The 25,083-nt window shown below is 33.9% G+C and overlaps 1 protein-coding gene across 3 annotated transcripts in view; it reads left to right on the top strand.

Annotated features, from left to right (window-relative positions):
* The window catches only part of Sugct (succinyl-CoA:glutarate-CoA transferase), a 694,998-nt gene that overhangs the window by 345,694 nt on the left and 324,221 nt on the right, over positions 1-25,083 (top strand). For all 3 annotated transcript variants that reach the window (XM_076864086.2, XM_076864094.2, XM_076864102.2), the window contains one exon: positions 7,921-8,023. In XM_076864086.2, the coding sequence (XP_076720201.2) occupies positions 7,921-8,023 (103 nt within the window). The remainder of the gene's footprint in view (positions 1-7,920; positions 8,024-25,083) is intronic.

Here is a 25,083-nt window from a genome sequence, read left to right on the forward strand (position 1 = left end):
AGAAAAACAAACAAATGACAACAGTACACAACAATAAATAAACACATAAATACATTTGAGAAGTCCCAGAAGTTTAGACTTATAAGCCTAAAATATCTGAGATGATCAGTAGTAAACATGACTGCTATATAAATTAATACATTTTAATCTTAGACTTGCAGTTATAGACATACTATTTTATTATTGTATTTATTTTTATTGTAAATAAAGGTCATTTACTAGGTATTTACTATTTGCTGTGCTAAACAACTTGCAACAGAGAGAACAGAGAGAACTGGAGCTCAGAGAAGTTAAACAACTGACAATAGCACAAGACTAGGTAAGGTTATGATTAAAAGTCATTCTTGTCTTCTCAATACACTTTATTGATTGATTTTCTTCTATATATGATAACACTGTGTAGTGAGATGAGATCTGGGTTTAGAATGCAGACTTGAATCTGAGTCTCAATAATACTTTAATTAATTAATTTTTCATCTACAGAATAGGAATAATTTATCCTTCTCATAGAATCTTGAAAGGATTGGTCCAGAAAAGTGCTGCCAATGTTATGAGACATTATAGAATCACAGGTTTGAACAATAGTCAGCTGAAAAGAAGTCAGGAATGGATGGATTCTAGGCAGCTCACCCTGTACATTTTCCTCTGTTCCCCTCTCCTTCCCCCAGTCCTGTTGGACAGACAGTAAGTTGACTACCAATGGCCGAAGGGTGGTATCACATATTAGAGTTTTATAGGGTTGTTGTTAACATCTGTGAATCTACCCTACTAAAAGGGCCTGGGGAAAACCAGGTTCAGAGCCCCACAAGCTGTTAGATTTGAGCCTTCTGATTCACAAACTGCCTTTAAAAACCTTTCTGTGCCTTTGTTTCCTTGAATATGAGGATCATATTACTCACATTATAGAATTATGAGGACTAGAAACAATAGATGCAAAGTTTTTCTTGTGGAGCTTGGCATATATGGTTCTCCGTTCATGGAATGCTAAGATGGTAGACCATCCTTCTGGTCCTCGGCAGCACATCTTCCACAGAGCTTTGCTTGCTCTGTTGTCCTGGGCATCACTGACAGAAGTCAAGCAGTATTCAGTGGCAGTTAACATGTGGGCTTTGGATCCAGGATAGAATTTCTGCTTTGCTACATAATGCTTATCTAAATTTAAAAGTTACTTAAATTCTCTAAACTTTGATTTACATATCCTTAAAAGAGAGCATAATGAGTACCTCTCTCATAGGATTGTTACAAGGATTAATGGACATAATGTGTGTAAACTCATGAAGACAACCAATTGCATAGAGCATTATACTTAGTAAATGCTTAATAAATGATTGCATTTATTTGAAAAATTACTAATATTATTAATTTATATTTTTATGGAGATCATATGGATAGGAAGTATTGGCAAAGCTGGGACTATTCAAATCCAAATCTATTCAAAACTCATGTCTTTTCCTTGAAAGCATTCTTTCTGTGTTTGAATAATTCCAATAAATCTGACTTCCAGTGAGTTCCCTATTAATAAATAAACTTATTGTCAGTATACATAAGATGATGATTTTGTAGACTCATAGGAAACAATGGATTTTAAGGCCCTTTGAATTCCTGAGATCTTATGATTCTCTGGATAGCACAGAAAGTCCCTAAATTGAAACATCATGTTTTAAGCATTTGTAAGTTATGGGGAACTAGAAATTTATTTTCCCCAAGAAATACTGCTATACAGAATTTAGGGAACAGTGTAGAAAAAGAAGAAGAGAAGATGCTGTGACATTCCATTTAAACTGAAGGCCTTAAATTGTCTTTCTTCCACCAATCTCAGTTTCTTATGAAACCTAGTCATAGTGAAGGTTTAGGGGAAAAAAAATCACCGTACTTATTTAGGCTAATGTGATTGAAAAACTCTTTTTCTTCCCAACTCATATATCCATTCATTCAGCAGGTAGTATCAACTACTTTCTGCATTCTAAGGATAAGATAGTCAATAAATAGTATGTTCCTTTAGTGTGAGACAGGATAGTGATCCTGAGGAAGGAGGTAGTTGAATAGATTTGAGACATACCTGTAATTGGTGACTTATTTGAAGGAGGGAGATTGGAGAGAATAAGTTTTAAACTAGTTCTTATCTCTATCTAAGTGTGAAGCACCAAAGTCCATAAGCAACTATTGGAATGGAGGAATACTGCTTAACCATTGAAAAGTTGATCCCACAGGATGATTATATATGTCATAAGAAAGGATGGGAAGGAAGGAGTTCTAGATAAAGTCAAAGATAAGAGTTTAGGCAAGGGACGAATTCTAGGTTTGTGATGAAATGGAAATTATAAAGTCATCAGGGCCATGGTGTATTACTGGTGGTAATAGTGCATCGGGGTGGAATTACCCTATGTACTAAAAAAAGGGAATTGGGGAAAAAAAGGCCAAGGCTAAAATATGGATTTGGGGGTTTTTCTGCACAAGGATCTCAGGATAATTTAGTTGAGTGTTACTCAGCTTTGCATTACTATGACAAAATACCTGGGATATTCCAGCTCATGGTTTCAGAGGTTCCAATCTACAGTCAGTTGGCACTGTTGCTTTTGGGCCTATGGGAATGCAGTATATCTTGACAGAAGTGTGGTGAAGGAAGCTGCTCATGATGGCCAAGCATCAGAGAGAGAGAGTCTCTCTCAAGGAAGGCCAAACCCCTCGAGACCTAAATTTCTCCCACTGGGCCCCACCTCTTTAAAGTTCTAACAACTCCCAGTTGTGCCACAGGTTGGTAAGCACATTTTCAACACCTAGGCTTTTGGGGGATACTTATCCAAATCATAGCAGTGAGTAAAAGAGAATAAGGAATCTTGGGATTGGCAAAAGAATATAAGAAATAGAAATCATCAAAGAGATATGAAAGAAAACTTAAGTGTAGTGAGTGTCACTAGACCTAAAGTTAGGATAGTCAGAAGCATCAAATAGTATGTAGGAAGGAAGGACAAAGACTCAGAAAGGAATATTAGATTTGACAAGTGATCACTGGAGACCATTGAAGACTGGATAAAAAAGAGCATTGACCACCAAGCCAGATTTCAGAGGGTCAGATAAACAAACAAACAAACAAAAAACTTTTTCAAGTGGAACTTATTTATTGCTGACAATAATATGAAAGAATTGATAGACTTGAAATGCATATGTTGTTTACTGTGAAGTTTCCTTATCTGTAGTTTCATTGGCATAGGTCTGTTCTCTGTATCAGTGCCTAGTATGTCAGTCCCCTGCTTAAAGACCTCACTGTCAGTAGAAATTCAATATCCCTAGCATAGGAGACAAGATGCTTTACACTCTGATTCTAACCTTCCTCTCTTATTTCATCTTCTCCCACTCATTTTTTTAAAATATTTTTTTATTGGCTGTTCAAAACATTACAAAGCTCATGGCATATCATCTTCCATACATTTGATTCAAATGGGTTATCCGCTCCCATTTTTACCCCAATTACAAGTTGCAGAATCACATCGGTTACACATCCACATTTTTACATAATACCATATTAATGACTGTTGTATTCTGCTACCTTTCCTATCTCCTACTATCCCCCCTCCCCTTCCCTCTCCACTCCCCTCTCTACCCCATCTGCTGTGGTTTAATTCTCTCCCTTTTTTTTCCCTTTCCCCTCACAAACTCTTATATGTAGTTTTATGTAACAATGAGGGTCTCCTTCCATTTCCATACAGTTTCCCTTCTCTCTCCCTCTCTCCCACCCCACTCGTCTCTGTTAAATGTTAATCTTTTCCTCATGCTCTTCTTCCCTGTTCTGATCTTGGTTGCTCTCTTTATATCAAAGGAGACATTTGGCATTTGTTTTTTAAGGATTGGCTAGCTTCACTTAGCATTATCTGCTCTAATGCCATCCATTTCCCTGCAAAATCCATGATTTTGTCATTTTTTAGTGCTGCGTAATACTCCATTGTGTATAGATGCCACAGTTTTTTAATCCATTCATCTATTGAAGGGCATCTAGGTTGATTCCAAAGTCTAGCTATTGTGAATTGTGCTGCTATGATCATTGAAGTGGCAGTATCCCTATAGTATGCACTTTTGAGGTCCTCAGGGAATAGACCGAGAAGGGCAATAGCTGGGTCAAATGGTGGTTCCATTCCCAGCGCCTGGTTCTTAGCCACGCGGCTGCAGCCACCCGGCTTCTCCCACTCATGACACAGGAGATTTCAGATTCTTTCCAGGTTGGATCTTCGTACACATTGCTCTCTCTCCCTGGAAATCCTCCTTCCCATCTTTCACATGAAGAATTCTAGCTTGTCCTTCAACACTTGGCTCAAATGTTACCTTGTTATTGGACTTTTTCCTGCCTTCCCAGGCCCAGTTCAAGCCTCCCTCTTTGATGCTTCAACTTTAAGTTGTTCTTTCATATCTTTGTCTTAGCATCCTGAATTGTAATTCATCCATTTCCATAGCTGTGTTCTCCATTAGACTATATAATCTCTGAACACAGGAACTACCTTTTTACTGTTTTGATCTTCACAGCTGAAACAAAACAAATTTCTACTAAAATCATAAGGATTGAGTAAATATTAATGTAAAGGAATATATATTGAGCTATATAAGATGTAAATGAAGAAGGAAATTAGTGGAAAAAAGGAAAGTTTTCACCTATGCTATCCCTTTTAAAAAAATCTGTAATCATTTGTAATGCATGTGATGTGTGAAGCTATGCATCTTCATGTATTCTGCTACAATCATTTTGTACTAGAAAGTGACTTTGGAGTTCAACAGTTTCCACTTCAGATGCAACCTCTGACCTTAAAAATCTCTATGAATTTGAGCAAGTTAATTTTTCTGAACCTGAGTTTCCTATTGGTCAAAAGAGGATAACATTTTCTTACTAGTAGTTTCTCTTTGTTCTTGGATTTGACTTCTTTGATACTTAATCCATTTTTTAAAGAGATGGTTTGTGTTTGTTTTTTAAAGTTAAATTCTGTGTTTTCTGTCATATGCTGAAGCTAGAGTAAAATAAAGGGAAGGGGGAGGGAAGGATAGGATAATATAAAGAACCAATCAAATACAAATTAAAGACTAGTAAAAGGAAGTCTAGTAGAGTCGAGGAAGGAGAATGGGAGAGGGGAGGGAAGACAAGAGGGAAAATGGGAGATCATGAACTGGAATTGATTTCCATGCACTTATGAGTTTGTTGGGATGAATCCAATTACAATATATAACTATAATGCTCTAATAAAAAATTAAATTATGAAATTAGGAAGTATAAATTCCAGTGTATCTTTATTCAGCAGTACTTCATATACCTAAATGATGCTGTCTGGTTAATAATACCCATTCCTGGCATTAAGCAAATTCAACAAAATTCGAGAATTGTATATGTGGGTTGATTTAATAAGTTCACAATTAAGTCTGGATTATGAAGCTCCACATAACTTCCTAAAAGAGGCCCTTCCTTTGAGGCTTGCTGAGCTGAATCTAAGGACACCCTTCCTGTCTTTATCTGCAGGAGTCTATTGCTTTGAGTGGTTTGGATCATCTCCCCTCAAACCCCCGGCAGAATTTTTGTGGTTAATAAAAACATGTGCTTACAGCTTTTTTTGCATAGATAAAGGAAAGGATTCCACATCAGATTTAGATCAGAGATAGATTTTCAGAAGAAAATGATGGATCTGTCCTCTGGGAACATCGGAATGCAGCATGTTCTGTCTCTGATTGATTGAGTTTATGGCATTAAAGAACCTTTCCACACCCACACCCACACAGAGATGCAAACAGTGGTCACAACTGCAGATTCAGACCCTGTCTCTTCTCTCAGTCTCATTTCCAAAGTGCATCCGTTGTTTTCCATAACATGAAATAAATCCCTCTCTTTTGCCCAGTGGTGAAAAGCTTATATAAATACTAGAACTTCAACTATTCCCTGGAGTTTTCTTTTGGCTAGCCTGCAGCCATGGGTCTGTTTGGATATTGACATGCATTTTCTCTGCAGATCTTTCAGGCCACTTGGGTAAGTCCAGTGGTGATTAATTTACTTGTCTTGAAAATTTATCAGACTAACCATTATAACACTCCATTTATGAAAAAAAAATGACACCCTGATTGAAAAGGCTCCAGGTTTAAAGTAACTCTTTTATTCTTTCAGCATATATCATTCTGATGATATATCTCTCTATATATTTTAGGAATTCTTGGCCAGGAGATGATTTTAACAATTCTTGAAAGAAATACTAATGTGAAGAATTGATTAAAAACAAGACACTTAACCTGAGCCATGATGTTCCTATGAAATAATTTTTTAAAATATTTAGAAATGAATATTTCATTGTATACCAAAGAGTTAACATTATTGGGCTGAAATTAAAACATATAATGAAAATTCTTTAGTCATTGTAATTGGAGAGAAAAGGGAAGGCAATTGTACAAAAAGGCAAGAATAAATGCTTGGTGTATACAGAATTACTCATTATCTAAATATGTGGATAAGATGAATTAATTCCTAGTGAAATATAATACTATCTTCATTAAAAACATTTTGTTATGTTCTTTGGTAAAAATTGTTGATCAAACATCATTGTGCAAAGAGTAGTCTTAGAGAATATATTAATTTTATTTTTCCTTTTAGTTCTTGGTTTTTAAAAAAATTTTTATCTATTATTTATCTATCAGTAATGGCGATCACAGAAGTGTCCTCCAAGTACTGATACTGTTTTTGCACATTTTTTTAAAAGATGAAAAAAGCATCTTTTTCTAATTTCCTGTGGAGCCTGCCAATCTGAGGCCAATTCTGGCTGTGTACAAGAGAAACAGAATTCCATGCATATGAAATATTTTAGCTATAGTTGTGCTGGTCTTTTCATTTTGGGGGAGTATTTTACTTGTTGGCAATAATCCACTTTATCTAGTATTTTAAAAATTTTTTTTAGTTGCCAAGTTTATTAATTACATATAAGTGGTTTGATATTTTAACAATGAGCAATTTGAAATTTCTTATACATTAGAAATTATGATTGTGTTTTGTTGTCCCTAAGGATCCAAGATTTTCCTTCTGTGTTTATGGCCCTAACAGAGAAGAGGTAAAAAAACCACTAAATCTCATTAATAGATTAGCTCCCCTTTTCTTAAGACCTAATAGAGAAAATGAAGAAATATATATGTATTTTCCTGTCTGTGAGGTTCATTTTTAAATTATAGAATTTTAAAAGAGATAAAGAACATGGATGAATTTGAGTTTTGTTGGCTTCACCTGAAACACAAATCTTTGCATGTCTGTAGTTTTAATTCATAAGTCACAGTTCAAATAAACCAACAGTTAAGACTATTTTTAGGCCAATGATTATGACTTTTAATTCTTGTGTACCTTAAACATAGCTTTCTTTTAAAATAACTATACTTGTTTATTTTTTGTTTTAAAGCATACTTTTGTTTATCAATATCTCTCTACCCTGGTATACTATACATGAGACCTAAAATAAAAAAAGAGCAGTCCCACCAGCAATGTATGAGTGTACCTTTTTCCCCACATCCTCACCAACACTTATTGTTGCTTGCCTTCATAATAGCTGCCATTCTCTCAACACCACATTTGGAACTCAATACTGTCTTCCTTACAATCTTTCTTTTCCAATGAACTCTGTCAGGAAATACACAGGGATAAAATTAAGAGAAATTACATATCTAATGGAGTATTTTTAAACCCTGGGACCTGGGTGGCCACTAAGTCATTTCATATAGACAATTTTCTCTCAAAACTTGGCTTAAAGAAAGCCTAAGCAACACATACTTGTCACTATCGGTTACTGTGAAAGAGAGCCATATGAGGAAAGAAGTTGTGTTGCATTCTGTAGATTGTAAACAAAACAAAACAAAACAAAACAAAACAAAACAAAACAAAACAACAATAACAAAAAAACCGCATCTTTTCTTTGTTCCTAGGTTTGAAGAAGAAATGACCACTAAGTGGTTATATCTTTTTGAAGGCAGCGGGGTCCCATATGGCCCAATCAACAATATGAAGGGTGTATTTACAGAACCTCAGGTTTGTTTTTTGAAGTCTTTGATTGCTTCTCTCTTTCCTATCCAGATTGATATCAAAAGGTACATTAGTCATTGATCTTAAGTCACATAATATGATGTTTCACTGTTATGTTCAAATTGTTTGTGGGTTTGGGATAAAATAAAAATAAAAAGTATGATTGTAAAACTGGCTGTCTGCAATCATACTTGTGTCTATTGGGTCTAATATATTTCATTATCAGCCACTCCATACAATTTTCAAGGTGAAAGCTTTTATTTTTTTCTGAAAATTAGAAACATAGACAATTGAAAAGTTGGAATCAGGATTTCAGAGTTTTTTTTTTTTGTAGAAAGAAATACGAGAAATTTTACTGTTATAGCCTACTTCTAATCACCACATAGCTGTCTTAAAATATACAAAACAAGTCATATTTAGTTTTACAAATTAGAAGCTTTCATATGTCTTGATTAATATGTCTTTTTTTGTGGGGCAATAATTATACTTTAATAAAGTTTTGTTGTATACATTGCTTAATAGGTTCTTCTTGGGGCACAGGAAGAAGGGTCACCACCCAAAAATATTTTTTATAACATTGTTCAAGTGCATTATTTTTAGATGTCAAAAATATCTAAAGGTGTATCAGGGTATCACCTTTCCCTTATGCTTATTGCTACTTAACCAATAGAACTATAAGCAACGTACCATGTCTCAAATTCACATATTAACCCTAAAATGTAGAGGACCTCCATTTTTCTGTGAATATTTTATTATGATGTTTCACATATCTTGTCAGTTTCCAACATTTCAAAATCGTAGGAATTTTTTTCTGTTGGTACTTCATATAGTAGCAGGTTTTTGTTTGAAATGAATTACTGAAAATGAAATATCCATTTTCTGAGGAAGAAGATCTTTGTTGGGAAACTGATCTCTTTAACATTGGTACATTTTTCTTGCATAAATGTCTGCTTAAAAGGAAATTAGAGTGTATTTAATTCAGTAATTACAATATTTACTGGAGAAGAAAGGCTAGAGAATTCAGAAATGCTATTTTTTTCCCCCAGTGAAGAGTTTTATTCATAATAAAACAATGGTCAATATGTATTGGAGATAATAGGCCCACTTGGTATATACTGTGTAAATTCATCTGAAAGGAACCCCAAAATTCAGTGGATTAATGTCTGGTGATTCCTTGGTCTCCACACCTGAATATAGGCCAAGTACCTGGTTTCTTTAATTCAAAACTGAGAATCAGCCATCTCATTTTAAGTTGTGGTATTTTAGAGGTGTGTAGGACTTCGTATTTGTCTCAATTTGAGGTCATATTTCACAAGAGATATTTCCTGAAAGTTTTCCCATCAGCATTTCTGTTGTCTCATCTGTGTTTTATCAGAGATAAACAAAGAAAATCAAAGAGTTATTCTTAAATATCAGTAGGTATATTCTAATTATCTGGGTTTTTAAGGTTATGATATACAAAGATACAAAGTCTTATTATTTTAAAATTGTTCACATAATTATGGGCTGGTTCAGAGTGGATATAGGCTAACTAGAATTTTTATATCTGATTTCCCCTTTTAATTCAGCTTAATTAATACAAGGGAAATTTAATTAATTTGTTATCTTTGTATCTCAACTGCTTTGGACCTGCAAAGTATCTATTTTTGATCTATGTCATGGTGTCATATTTTTAGTACTTAGCCTACTTACCAAATGGAGAAGATTGATATTATGTAAATCAAGATACCAGATTTCCATGTTACCCTCAAAATTTCTAAACTGACCTCTTAACCCCACCAAAAAGTGGATTCTAATTATTACAGTTCTAAAGTAAAAAATACTTAACCATACCATGATGTTTATTGATAATTGTAACCCAGTAGCAAGGGTTCTCTTTCATACATAATTTTACTCTTCATTTATAATTTTAAGTACAAAAATATATGTCTGTAATTTATCGGATTTTTAGAAAGACTAGAGAGTAATGTACTACTATTACATTTTAAAAATAAGCCAAGATTACTATGGAAATTGTAAGTATTCTAGTTACGTTTTGCACGAGCATCAGGGTTATCACCTTTCCCTTATCCTTAGAACTGTTTGTCCCTTTTCAAAAAGACTTCTATAATATTTTGCATTGTGTAATGTGGAAAAATAAAAAAAACCCTTGTATGAAGTATATTATTCAAAAACACCTTAAGGTGACATCTATGAAGGACAATTTAGAAAATTTTTTCATTTATTCAATAAACTTTTATTATATCTACTAGGTGAATTAGTAAGGATTTAGTATGAATTTAGTATTCTATGCCTTTCTGAAAAATAAACTCAAAATTTATTTCAATAGCATGCATACAATAAATGCTCAAGTATATGTAAATAAACAAATGAATAAGTTTTTAACTTGGAAAGTGTAGGTTTTCCAGGGCTGGGGATGTGGCTCAAGCAGAAGCACGCTCGCCTGCCTGGCATGTGTGGGGCGCTGGGTCCGATCCTCAGGCACCACATAAAAATAAATAAAGATGTTGTGTCCACCGAAAACTGAAAAATAAATATTAAAAAATTCTCTCTCTCTCTTAAAAAAAAAAAAGAAAGTGTAGGTTTTCCAAATGATCAGATACTTCCTGTACCCTAGCACTAATGAGCATTATCTTTAGCACTAGTTGAATTGCTCTTGATGATTTCAGGGGACTGATGGTTGTTAGGGTTTGGGTTAAGATGATAGTTAACATCATACTTTCAAATTTGGTGGACAGTTTTATAACTTTGCAGGCTTTAGTTTTCTTAACTGTTATATGGTATAATAGGATCTTATCTCTCCAATGTTGAAAGTGTTAAATGAGATGTTAATTAAGGGAATAGTACAGGAATTGACAAATGCTAAATGCTCAATGCATGGTAGTGGCTCTCATTGTAATGGTGCCCTTGATGATTATATTCTTATTAAAACACCTTCTGTTAAAATACCTGTTTTAGTGAACAGTGGTATATCCAGTGCTGCTACAAGTATGGGGATCATTAACTTTGAATCGCAATCTACTACCCTTTTATGAAAACGTATCTGCAAACGATATGCCAAGAGTTCCCAACTCTTCATTATTTCTGATTGCTGACAATCCTCTTATTTTTCATTTTCCATAAAAGTGTTTTTTTTTTTTTTTTTTAAGTTTGATTTCCGTTTGAGGTGTCCAAGGGAGCTTTCGCTCTGATGAGCAGCAGTTTCTTGGCCCTGGGTACAGGGAACTAGCCACTTGTGTTCAATGTGGGAATGCACCACTGGCGTAGTGGCCCAGCTCTCCGTGTGCGCTGTGCCAGCACAGCTGCTCATTTGACTGAAAATTACTTTGGGTGAAGTACAAGGCTTGGAACATGGCACAGGAAGGAAAGCTTTGATGAAGTGAAAACGGGTATGTCCAACCAGGGAAAGAAAAAAAAAAAAAAAAGGAAAAGATTGGGAACCTCAAGGAATAGAAGAGAATTTTGTATGCTTCTCATTCAATGGACCATGTATGTTTCTCATCTGTGGCTTGAAAATCTTGGTTGACAACAAAAATGTACTTGATGGTAGAAACTATATCTAACCTAACAAATTCATCATAGTTCATATTCCAAGAAGATTTCTTGGATTGACAAATGCTAAATGCTCAATGCATGGTAGTGGCTCTCATTGTAATGGTGCCCTTGATGATTATATTCTTATTAATATAAGAATTTTTTTTTTACTCAACTGAAATGGGAGATGATATGTTTTATCTTGGATAGTTGGAAGATTGTCTACCTTTTATCTTATGATAAAGTGCTGTAGACCTTTGCACAGTAAAAATGATGTCACGGTTGTCCACGGTTAAGTCAATCAAAAATACTATGGGGGCATTTGTCTGCATTTACTGATATTTCTGACAAGTTTTGACTAAAAATTCTTAAAGTGGTAGTTTTATTGTTTTTCTCCCTCAATGACAAATTATCTATGGAAAGCTCTGTGCATTATAGAGCATAATATAGGTTATCTGCATATAGATTTTAATAGGCAGTCATTTTTTCAAGTACTTTCTTAAAATATCTTCTTCTAATCAGGCCAAGATTGTGCAGTACATTAAAGGAATTCTTAAAAAGTTTCAAAAACTTTCTAGATGACCTCAGTATGGTCCTATTTAACATACCCTTGGGAACACGTGCATGAAATACATTGTGGTTTGAGGGTTTCCAACCCAAAAAACTTAAAAGAAAATGCAGCTTTTAATAGAAACTATTCAAATTCCTGCAAAGGTAGGTATGGATGTCACCATTGAAAGGGCTTAAAAGCATCATTATCTATACTGAACATCAAAAGAGAACACACCATCCTGCTTTCAAAATTTTGCTTAAAATTGTATATTTAGTTATTATCATGTATCATCATCTTTGGTTGAACTGTTAAGTTAAAAAATATGAATTATGAATTATTGGAACTTTTGATTAGTGTTTTGTTTTCCTTGATGCCATGACCTGAGAGTAGAGAAGAAGGGCAAAGGGTATCCTAAAACTGGTGTTGCTTAACAGTCTTCCCATTTGTACCACACAAGTTGAATATATCAGGTGTAAAACATAACTCTGAAGCATCACTTCTGAGAACTATTGGGAGGGAAATATCAAAATTATTGAAATATCACAGCTGGCCCCGATTTTAACTGGTGCCAAACACCTGCAGGCTCTAAAAGGACACCAAAACAAAACCCCGCCCTGTGGCAGCAAGCCATCCCTAACAACCCTTCCTTAACTTTGCATCACCATCAAAACTAATTTAACATTTTCTACAGAAACTCTATTCTTCCTGTCCCTGAAGGCCATTACAACTCCTTTTGCAAATATTTCGTATGGGATAAATATGTCATAGTAACAGAGTGAAGTATTGAAATATTTGATGGCTGAAAATTATCTATTGTTCTCATCTCATTATTTGTGGAAGTCTGTGAAGTTGGAGGTTTTATTAATCTCTGAGCTAGCTCATATTCTCTAAGTGATTTTTTTAGCACATTTTGGCAAAATATCTGAGCATCTGGGGGAAAAAAGCCTTCAATATTCATGTCACAAAGTGTCAAAAGCACCCCCAAATACAGAGCTGTTTTTTAGTCCTTTCTATTACTACTATAACTACTTTCCTCTCCTTCTTTCTCTCACACATACACACTTGATCACCTTTTGAATGACATTAGTTAATGTTTGTTGAAATGAAGTTGTGTACTCTCAGAGAGTTATACAAGTCAAACAAAGTTGTATATTTGTCTTTAGTACTCTGAGTATACGTGCAGTGGTCCTTGTAGCTGGAAAATTGTTGATGAAGATGTGAGGTAAAATAATTTGTCTGAAAATATTTCCTAGTAGGTAGGGAGATACAAAATATTTTTTGAATATCTTTAAAAATACATGGCACATTTTAGATAGTGTACAAATTCAGATAGCATTGTGTGTTGTTTGTTTCATGATAGCTGGGTATGAAATTTTCAATTTTTAAAGAAGCTATATATCTCAGACTTATGTGAATGAAGTAAACATTGAGTTTATTTTATATTAAAATATAAATTATATCCAATTTTATTTTATTAATAAGAATCCTAATGCAAAAATCTCTGTTATTATTTAAGAGGAAATTCATTGAAATGTTGAATGAAAAGTAACATTATGACTTACAAGTAACTTTACTGGCATTTTACATTTACTTTTCTGGTTGCACTTTTAATTGACACTGATTTCTTTGAAATATCATACTTATTTAGATTTAGATATCCAACTAGAATGCCTTGGACATCACTTACTGTATATTTTAAAGAAAAGTTGAGAAGCATGGTTTAGGACAAATTACCTGTTCACTAATTTAGTCATTCACTCCTTCATTCAGAATATAAATGGATGGCCTGCTATGTGTACATTCTTCTGTTAGGAATTTGGCAAGGGGAGAGGTTGATAGAAGACAATGAATCAAGAGAACAAAAGTGAACTATCAGGAGGTTGCAGTCTAGCTAAAAAGCGTTCTGTGTCATAGAAGAATCATACAAAAATGCTCTATTTTTAATAGCAAGAAATAATATGCATAAAGCATTATAAAACTCTCCTAATTAGAGGTTTAACAAAAGTTTAACATTTAACAAAAGAGTTCAAAATCTTAATCTTGAAACTTACCAAAGAATTCTTTATTCTTTTAAAAGCTTCTTGTAATAAGGTTATCTTTATTATTAAATTTCTCTTCATTGACTAGGAAGGAGATAATGGAAGGTTTCAGCTTTTATTATTTAGTGACTTTGAAATTATTTCTGGTCTGAGGATATCAAAGTTTTCTTGGTGTTTTATAAAATTAACTATCTCTGTCTCTGCCTCTCTGTTTTTGTCTCGTCTTTCTTTTGTGTGTGTTTATGCACAAGCATGCCCTTTATTCACCAAGTTTCAAATATGTAGCTTATATTTTCTGAGCATTTCCAAAATATTTCAGAGTAGACATATGTAGTATATTCATTTTGCAAATCTTGACCTTTCAATCCAAAGACATAATCTATTTTTTAAATGAATAAAAAAATGAAAATCAAGAAAGGGTAGTTAATTGTATCTGGGCATTTTGAGACCCAGAATGAATTGTAATTAGCACCAACTAATTTTAGAAAATGATTTAGCACAGTGCTCCAATAGGAATATAATGTAAGCCACCTATGTAATTTAAAATTACCTAATAGCCAAATTAAAAAGAAATAGAAAATTAATTTTAATTATTTTATTTAAACATTTTATCCCTACACTGTATCTCAGTTTAGATGAGCCACATTTCAAAAGCTCAGAGGCCACATGTGTCAGTGGCTACTGTTGCAGTGTTTATCTAGCCAGTTACAAAAATATCTGGGAGTTTGTTCTTTACTTTTTTCTCCAGGTTTGTACACTTTTAATTATTTTATTTTTTTTAGCTATTCCAATTAAATTAAATTTCAATTTGGGGATATGAATTTCATCTTCTGGAAGTCTCATTTTATAACAGTATTCTACTATTCATTTGTTTTTGGCTGCCACCTAAATTAGTGTTGATTTTTATGTAAACTTCAACCTTTTATACATCAGAAGGAAAAGCTTTTGCTCAAACAAATGTTTTCTATAGTAAGAGTCTGAAAAGATGTGATAAGTTATCAGCTTTATTTTCTGACACATATGCAATAATTTATAGGGATTATAGCACCAATATTAAATTTCTTTTTCTAAAATGATCTTGAAGGAGGAGCAACTTCTGTACTGCTTTCCATAGGGCTGTACCAATTTCCATTCTTACCAAGGATGTGCAGGTGTTCACTTTCTTCCATGTAATCACTGATGCTTGTTTTCTATTGGCTTTTTTATATTAGTCACCCTAATAGGTTTGAGGTGGTATCACATTGTGGTATTGATTCTAATTTTTCTTATGATTATGAAGTGGAGTTCATTTTCATATCCCTGTTGGGATATGAAATATTTTCTTTAGAAAAATATTCAAGGTCAATTGCTCATTTTTAAATCACGTTATTTGTTTGTTTTGCTACTAAATTTTATGAGTATCTTAAATATATTGAAATTTCCATAACACCCAGGAATCCCACTTCTTTCTCTTTCTCTCTCTGTGTATGTATATATTTTTGTTTCATATTATATATGTACATATATAGTATGAAATAAAATGACTATTTCATAGAAATATCTATTCTCACTTGTTCATTGCAACATTATTCACAAAAGCTAAGATATGGGAACAACCTAAGGATTGATGGATAATTAGATAAAGAAAATATAGTATGATATTATTCAGACATTATGATAAAGAAATCCTGCAATTTATAATAACATGAATGAACCAGAGGATATTAGGCTAAGTAAAATTACTCAGACATGAAAGATGAATACTTTATGATTTCATTTATATATTCAAACTAAAAAAAACTGAACTAGTATTATAGCAACAGAGTAAAATGACAGTTACTAAGAGTTAGAAGGTAAAGAAAATGGTGGGAAAACTGGTTAAACTCTGCAAACTTTCTGTTATAAGATGAATGAATTTTGCAAATTTAGTGTACACCATGGTAATTAGAGTTAATACAAATGCATTGTCCACTTAAATAATTGTTGAGAATAGATCTTAACCCATGAAGTTTCAAGTTTTAAAATCTGTATTTCAATAAAATTGACAGGCACATTAATATAGGTTAGAAATCATAACCTAGAGCTTACATTTATTATTATATTAATTACCATATTATATTATGTTTTAATTACATCATGATCTAAAGAGACTTTGAAAAGGGCTCCTATGTTCTGTGAATTTCAGCAGTTAGAAATGGTTCCTGATCTGAGGTAGATCAATGAATAAACTCTCATTTCTTTTCTTTCTTCTCTTCCTTTCCCTTCCCTCCTCCCCTCCTTTAATCCTTTTTCCTTTTTGGTCTCCCTTGTCTTCTGTTAAAGAATTTCCTCAGTATTCATTGTAATATAGGTTGTTTATCAATGAATCAGTTCTCTCAGTTTTTGCTTATCTGAAAGTTCATTTAATTTTTCTTGTTTTGAAATTTAGTTTTGCTGTATATTAGATTCTTGTTTGACATTTCTTTAGCAATTTGAATTGTCCTGTTCCACTGACTTCTGACTTCCATTGTGTTTGATGAGAAGTTATATGTTGATCTCATTCAATTTCCTTGTATGTGATATGTCATTTTTCCTTTGTTCCCTTGAGAATTTCCTTTTTGTCTTTGAACATTTTGAGTATAATATGTGATATGTGTGTTTCTCCTAACATTTATTCTACTTAGAGTTCATTGATCTTCTTAGATGTGAAAATTAATGATTTTCATGAAATTTGTAAAGCTTTTTTTTTTTAATCCTTATTTTTTCATCCCTTCTTGGTACTCACATTTATGTGTATGTTGGTACACTTCAGTATGTCCTGCATTTTTCTGAGGCTTTGTTCATTTTTTTTTCATGTTTTGTATGGATCTCTCTTTAAATTTGTTGGCTCTTTTTTTCTGCGAGTTCAAATCTGTAGCTGAATTCTTTCAGTGAATTTTTCATTTAAGTTATTGTACTTTTTGATTCCAGAATTTCCATTTGGTTTCCTTTAATAATTTAAATCATCTCTACCTCTTTCTTGATATTATCTCTTTGATGAGACATTGTCATCATATCTTCCTTTAATTCTTTAACTATGGTTTCCTTTTGTTCTTTGAACATATTTATAATAGCTGCTTTGAAGTTTTTTTCCTGCTAAGTCCACCATCTGTGACTCTTCAAAGGCAGTTTGTATTGCCAACTTTTTTTCTTTCTGTATATTAGCCACATTTTACTATCTCTTTGTAGGTTTTATAACCTTTTGGTGATAACTGGACATTTGAGATCCTTACCCTGTCACAGAAGTTGTTTTGTTTGTTGTTTGCTAGGTCAAACAACAGTGACTCAGTGATGAGTCAATTCTGAGAGGTCTGCTTTTCCTGTGGTACAGAGATTCTGATGTCCCAATTTTGAGTGTTTTCAATTCTTTTACTGTTTTACTGTGGAGTCACTCTCTTTTTTTTTGACATATCCCCTTACTGGTAAAAGTTGTTTTTGCCAGTTATATTTTTAGCCTTTGAAACTCTGTGTGTATGTGTGTGTGTTTATCTGTCTTGAAAACTACTATTACATTTAAAGGGAGTTCACATTTTTTTATGTGTTCCACCTTCAGCCAGGGACTAGTAACTTGGAGTTTTCCTCTGTTGATTACTGCTGAGTGGCTATCACCTTGAATATGTACGTAGTTAACCAGACATCCAGAGACAAGTGTGATTTAAATTTTAATTCTACCTTCCTAGGTATCATGCTTGAGTCAGAGCAGCTTACTGTTGATTCAGTGTTTATTTGGCATTTCTTTAAGCCCCCGGTGCCAGTGGGGCCTCTGTCTTGTTGATGGGTCAGGGTGCAACTTAGTGAATGTTTTCATGTCTTTCCCACATCTTGCTTTGATTACTCCTTTGGGTACAGCCTAGCATATGTGCACAGATTTTTCTGACATGTAGAGTTGACTGTGATCTTGGGAGGGCTTTTCTTGATTATCACTTTCCCTGGTTCTTTCTATTTAATACTAGTCTGTTGCTTTGCTTATAGCACAGAGCTACCAGATTTCTCTTAATTGTTGTCCCATAAGATACTTATTGTTTTTAACAATGATCTTAGGCTTGCAGTTCTCCATTCTCTCCTCCAAAAAAGGTTAATCAATCATAGCCATAGATAAGGAGTTCCTCATCCTTATAACCTTCCTTTTCTCCACAAGAACATTTTTGTCACTGTATTAAACATGGGAGATAGGACCTATTTTCCCTTAGTAATACTTCTGTTCTAAGAATGAACACTAGAAGTCTTGCTGTAGGGAAAAACCTTCTGGCTTGTTCCCTCTGGAGTGGTTCCTTTCACTTATAAGCAAGCTATAGCTGGTACAACAGAAGCCCACATTTCTTAGCCTGCTGTAACTGTGGCTGCAGTATTATGTCTGCCTGGACTATAGGCAGCTCAGGCTAAGGGGAGTGAGAAACACAACAGGCTGTCCCTAGTGAGGTAAAAGCACAGTAATTTAGCAGAAAGGTGAAATTGGTAAAGAGGAAACTTCCATTGTTTTGGTCACATCTTCTTAGAGTGGAATGCCTAGGTTAAAGTTTTTGTAACATGGAGCTATACAGTGGATGATAGGTTAATGGAGTGAACCATGGTTCAAATGCTATGTATTCACTCTTCTTATTGAACTTGAGTAGATTTTTTTGTTGAATGAATGTTTCACCATTTGCTGTATTTTCCAGAGATTTTAAATGTAATTTTAAAATAATTTTCACTAAGAGAATTACTGTATTGCTAGGGAGAGTGCCCACTATTTCTTATTCTTCTTATTATTAGAAGTCCTATCCTGCATGCTTCACTTTTCTTCCTTTGATAATAATCTTAAGTCACCTTTTCTCTATGAGAAAACCCACATGCTAAATGTCTTTTCTTTTGTGCTTGGTGCTCATCTTCATTCCAGAGATACCCTTAAGAAGTTCTGATTTTGCCTTGTTGGGCTGCTTATCTTACTTGTCCTTAACATGCTGAATTTGCTCTCCTGTCTCATTGCTTTTTTTGTTGTTCTTTTTAGTTATACATGACAGTAGATTGTATTTGACATATCATACTTACATGGAGTATAACTTCCCATTCTTGTGGTTGTACATGATGTGGAGTTACCCGGGTTACATATTCATATATGATCATAGGAAAGTTATGTTAAGTTCATTCTACTATTTTCCCCATTTCCATCCCCCCTCTGTTACCCCAACATCCCCCTGTCTAATCTGGTGAACCTTCACTCCCCTCCACACACACATTATTGTGAGTCTGCATCCACACATCAGAGAGAACATTCAGCTTTTGACTTTTTGGGATTGGCTTATTTCACTTAGCATGATAGCCTTCAGTTTTGTCCATTTACCAGCAAATGCCATAATTTTATTCTTTATGGTGGAGTAATTTTCCATTATGTATATGTATCACATTTTCTTTATCCATTTATCTATTGAAGGGCACCTAGCTTGGTTCCATAGCTTAACTATTGTGAATTGAGCTGTTATTCCTGTCTCCTTGCTTTTTGAACACTACTTCTAAAGACCAATCTAAAAGTTTTATGGTAGTGTTTTTGGTTTGATCTGTCAAAGAATATCTTGGCCATATTATTCAGGGGACTTGTTAAAACTCATGTTTCCATACCTAACAAAGTCCAGGGATTTCTATTGTCTATGGGCAGAGCTCATAGACAATATGTATTGGCATATGTAGATTTCTAGGAATTATTCTGTTGCAGAATGTACCTGTAGTTCCCAAGCAGTTTCACATCGTCATATTCCTAAGTTTTTCTTTCATGATGTCTCTGGCAGTTTTCAGTTGCATAGGGAGGCTCTTTTTGGTCCTTTTGGCCAGAAATCTATGGGTTTAGTTTTTTTAATATCCTGTTCACTTACACAACTGAGTCTGTCTTTGGGGCCAGGTTGTAAGGGAACAGAGATAGGAAAAGAGTGATGAGTTTTGGCTGCACTGTTTTGAAACTGTACATTTCTGTTCTGTTGAACCCAGAGGAAGGACCTCATCCTCAGGCCTTGGCTTTTGTTGGCTCCCATTGTCTTTGTTGTTACTTCTGTTGCTACTACGGCTATTGCAGTTTTGCCTGAGGTCCAGGGGTTAGGAGAGTGGATGAAAGTAAAAGAAGAATATGGAAGTTTCTACATTATCTCTAAGTATTATGCATTCCCTTTCTCTTTCCTTGAGCTAGAACTAAAAAAATAAAATAAAAATCTTCTCTAGAAGCTGTCTGCAACTGAGGGCTCACTTTGTTTGCTGTGTTAAATTCAACATGGGTACAGCAGTAAAATAAATTTGTAGTCATAGAAAGTAGAAAATTAATCTTATCCTAACACTTGTTTGGTGGAAATTCTGTTCTTCCTCAGTTCATCTTCTGCTACTTCTGAGTCATCAAATGACTGCTCTATGTAGTCTGTACAGAATCTGTAACTCTGTTCTGTCTATAAGACAGTAGAGTACTTCTCCTCATACCTGGAATCGGAATGTTTCAACTTTAAAGCAAAATCTTCTACTATTTTTAAAGTTTCTTTAAAATTGGATCATCTTGCTTGAAGAGCATCCTGACACAGTTGTTAAATTGAAGTGCTCAAAAAATTTATATTCTCCATGTTCCTGGTGATTGTAAAGACAGAGGCAGGAGGATTGAAAGTTTGAAGCCAGCCTTAGCAACTTAAAGAGAACTTGTCTCAAAAATAAGACAAAAAGGTCAGGGCATGAAGCTCAGAGATAGAGCATCCCTGAATTGGAACACCAGTGCTCTGTAACTATTTATTTATACACATTAAAATTTTCATATAACATGTAAACAAGACAAACGAATAAATTGGATGAAAGTCTTAATAAATAATAACTAGACTGGGGCTGGGGATGTGGCTCAAGCGGTAGCGCGTTCACCTGGCCTGCCTGTGGCCTGGGTTCGATCCTCAGCACCACATACAAACAAAGATGTTGTATCTGCTGAAAACTAAAAATAATAAATATTAAAACTCTCTCTCTCTCTTTAAAAAAATAATAACTAGACTATTATATAAAACACCATTTCTGGACTGATTGTAAGGTTTACAGTTTGATATATTAATATTAATATATTTATACTCAGAATTACTTTTGAATGCTTTATGTATTAGAATTCTATTTGCTTTAAAATATTTTCTGCTTAAAAGAAAAAAGAAAATCGTCTGATTTACAAGAATGAATAGTTAATGGTCCTATACTACTTTCCTCAAATATCAATTTTCCATGTCAGGCATATGAAGTTACCTAGTACTTATTCAGCATTTTTCTGGTAAATGCATTGTTTTCAAGTGTGAGAGAAACAGAATTTTCAGAAAGAGAAGAAAGTTATCAGAATCTGCAATGACTAAGACTGAGTGAAAACAAAAAGTCTGTTTGCTCAGGTCTGTGTAATACTAAATTATCCATATAGTTTTTAAATAACAATTGTAATTAAATCTGATACATCTTTTGGTGCCAGTAAGTAATAATATGCTCAAAAGTGATAGGAACATGGCAAAGATATGAAGGAGCCATCTTCAAAGAGTTCACAATAGCCAAAGTGTGGCAAAATAGTGACCAAATATAATTATATTAATGGATTATAATTAATAGAATAAAATAAATATCTCTGAGAACATACTAATATAAACAAATAATAGAATAAATAAATAAACAAATGTTGGGGAATTTTAAAATCTCTTCATACTGTAGAATTTCAATTAATAAAAGGAAAGAGGAGAATAGAAAATTGGCCTTAGATAAATACCATAGTTATGATTATTGCAGGAAAATATGGTGGATTCAGAAGTTATGATGAGAAAGAATTTTTACATAATTTCCACCTTATTAGTTAAAAAGGAAAAAAATAATAACTTTATAGTGACAGAATTTAATAAACACCAGCTTAACCAAGTAGTCACCAGTGCTAAGCTCTGTTATTTCAGGTATTGTTTGATATGGCATATAACATTAATTTCTTGCCCGAAATGCATAACCTTAATCAATAATGGGAAAACATCTGGCCAACTCAAATTGAGATAAATTTGTTAAAATAGCTGAATATAATTCTTCAAAAGTGTCAAGGTCATTGGAGATAAACACTAAGTAGTTTTTCAGATTGGAAAAGTTTAAGAAGACATAACATCCTAATGAAAATAAAATATACTCTAAGTTGGTATAAATATGTCAAAATAGACTCTACTATCATGTATAACTAAAAAGAACAAAGAAAAATTTAAAAAAAAGAAAAAAAGAAAAAATTGTATATTTACATGCACTGTGGGCTCCTGTACCATATCTCAATTCAGCAAAAAGAATATTTACACTTGCTAGAATTTGAATAAGGTCAGTAGGTAATGGTATGTTATCTATTTTTATGTTTTGATTTTAATAATTTTATTATGCTAATAGTAAGATGTTAATAGTAACCAGGTGTGGTGGTACATGCTTGTAATCCCAGTGACTTGCAATGCTGAGGCAAGAGGATTGTACTTTCAAAGCCAGCCTCAGAACTTAGCAAGACCTTAAGCAACTTAATGAGATCCTGCCTCAAAAAAAAAAAAAAAAAAAAAAAGAAGGGCTGGGGATGTAACTGTGATTCAGTGGGTAAGTACTCCTGGCTTCATTCCTAGTACCAAAATAAATAAATAAATAAAAGTTCTTAATAGCAGGAGTTGGATAGGAAGTATATTAGAACTGCATTTTGTAACTTTTCTTCAAGTCAAAATTATTTCAAAATAAAAAATAAAATTAATAAAAAAATTTTATTTCAAATACTACATATTGCATAAATACAAAGAGCCTTGATTTTTAACATATAGAAAATGTAAAGTAGCAAGGACCCTGTATATATGCTGTAGTTTTTGGTTTTCTATCATTTCACATTTATCAATTTATAAATTGATAATTTTTGTCATCTTTTTACTAGTCCAGAATCATGGCACATTGAGTAGTGTAAGGCCTAAATTGTTATTAATATTTTTGCATCATAGTTGAGATTTTTTTCCAATGCCTGTAAGACCACTGAGACAGCCACACACTCAATCAAATGTTCAGATATTCTCTACACAATTGTAGTTGATCCCTTGTCAAAAATTTAAATGAAAGATAATTTAAATTCATTTTTCTTTACAAAACAGATTTTTGCTAATTTACAAAATGTAATTAAAATGTTACCAGAATGCAGTTACTCCTGGAAGTACATCTCTACAGATTCTTAGTTTTGCAAAATAGATATGTCTCGCTTAACTATTTTGAAAAGCACTATATCACCTAAATTGGTTTCAGATGCTATCCAGTTTCTAGTGGTATACTGAGTGTCAATAGTGGTTCCAAATCTTCTATGTCATCAGATAGTGGCTCTCAAAGAGGATGTGGCTTAGAGTCAGTCACCTGGTGAACTTTTCTAAAAATGCAGATCCCAGAGTGTTAGCTGCGGGAGTCCTGAAAAGACAGGTCTAGGGTGAAGGTAACTATATCAGGAGTTTTAAAGGATTCCCCAAGAATGCATTGTAGGACCATAAAATACTTAAGATAGAGAAGAGCACTGTGGTATGTATGTGGTCTCTACAGTTGGTCAGACCTGGCTTTTTGTTTGGACTCTTCCACTTACTCAGGGAATGACTGTGGGCATAACTCAGTCTCCCTATGCTTTAGTTTCCCCCCCTCTATAAAATGAGTATTAAATTGCATATCATTGTTTTTTTAATGTGTCTATGAGATACTTCATTTGAAGAACTTCAAATCATGACAATTTTGGATTTTTTAAGATGATTAGATGTGTTCTGGAAAATGTGATAGTAAAGGAAGAGTTAATGCAGGAAACAGCAGAAAGAAACAATAAAAAAAGTAGGAGATGTGAAACTTCCTTGAGAAATATGAATAGTTCAGATAGTGTGTGTGGTCAGCGCATAGAGTATGAGTAAGAGGTAGCAAGAGACAAAATGAAGAATTCAGTATTCAGTGGAATTCATGGAATTATTCATGGAATATTCATATGTCATGCTGATGAGTTTGATCTATATCCAAAATAGCATGACACCAGCTCCTGGAAGTGGAGCAGAAATGCTCAGACCACCAGTGATATGTTCTGGAAATCCTGAGTACCTCTTGATCTTTCTGCGGGTCAACACCCTTCGGGACAATACAGCCCTGGATGATATAAGATGCCTATGTACAGCAACACATGAGATATATAGAGTACATCCGTCCTATAGTAGAAATGCAAGAGAGAAGATAGAAGTCTTCAAATCCAAGCTACTTTTAACACAGTCTACCAAAAAACATGCATTGTGAGATTTCTCAGAAACTTGCCTGATTTCTCTCTCTCTCTCTCTCTCTCTCTCTCTCTCCCCCCCCCCTCTGTCTCTCTCTCTCTTTTATAAATACCCTGCCAACTACAACTCTTGGTTTGAGCTTCTAATAACCTCAAATTCTGATAATAATCAAGCTATAGATAACCAATTAATGAATACTGTGAAGAGAGATGTTATGCTCAAGGTTAAAGTCAGTTACGTCAACATATATGTATGGGCATTTTAGGGAACAGTGTGAATTGAATTGCAATTGGATAACCTAACCTGCTCTAAGTTCTGCTCCTGTCCATCTTGGGTTGTAAATGCTGTTTTAAAGAATAAGACTGTTCCTAGTGCCTCGGAGCTCCATATTACTTATTCTCCAATTGTTTCTAAAATAGGATGGAGCCAGGATCTAATTGTGCAGGGATACCCATGTGTAGGAGCAGACACATGCAAGTCAAAATGTTTATCTATACTTTAGAATCCTTTTAAATGAAGTGCTCAATGGCACCACAGTTTTGAAACAGTGAACTGCATCTCTCCAAATTTATGAATTGTAACCATGGCTTAACTTAAGTTGGAGAAATCTCATAGGAATAATAGTGATTGAGCTAGGCATGGTGGCACATGACTGTAATCCCAGCAATATGGGAGGCTGAGGCAGAAGGATGGTAAATTTGAGGCCAG

This window comes from Callospermophilus lateralis, chromosome 1, assembly GCF_048772815.1.
Source record: "Callospermophilus lateralis isolate mCalLat2 chromosome 1, mCalLat2.hap1, whole genome shotgun sequence".
Classification (NCBI taxonomy): Eukaryota; Metazoa; Chordata; class Mammalia; order Rodentia; family Sciuridae; genus Callospermophilus; species Callospermophilus lateralis.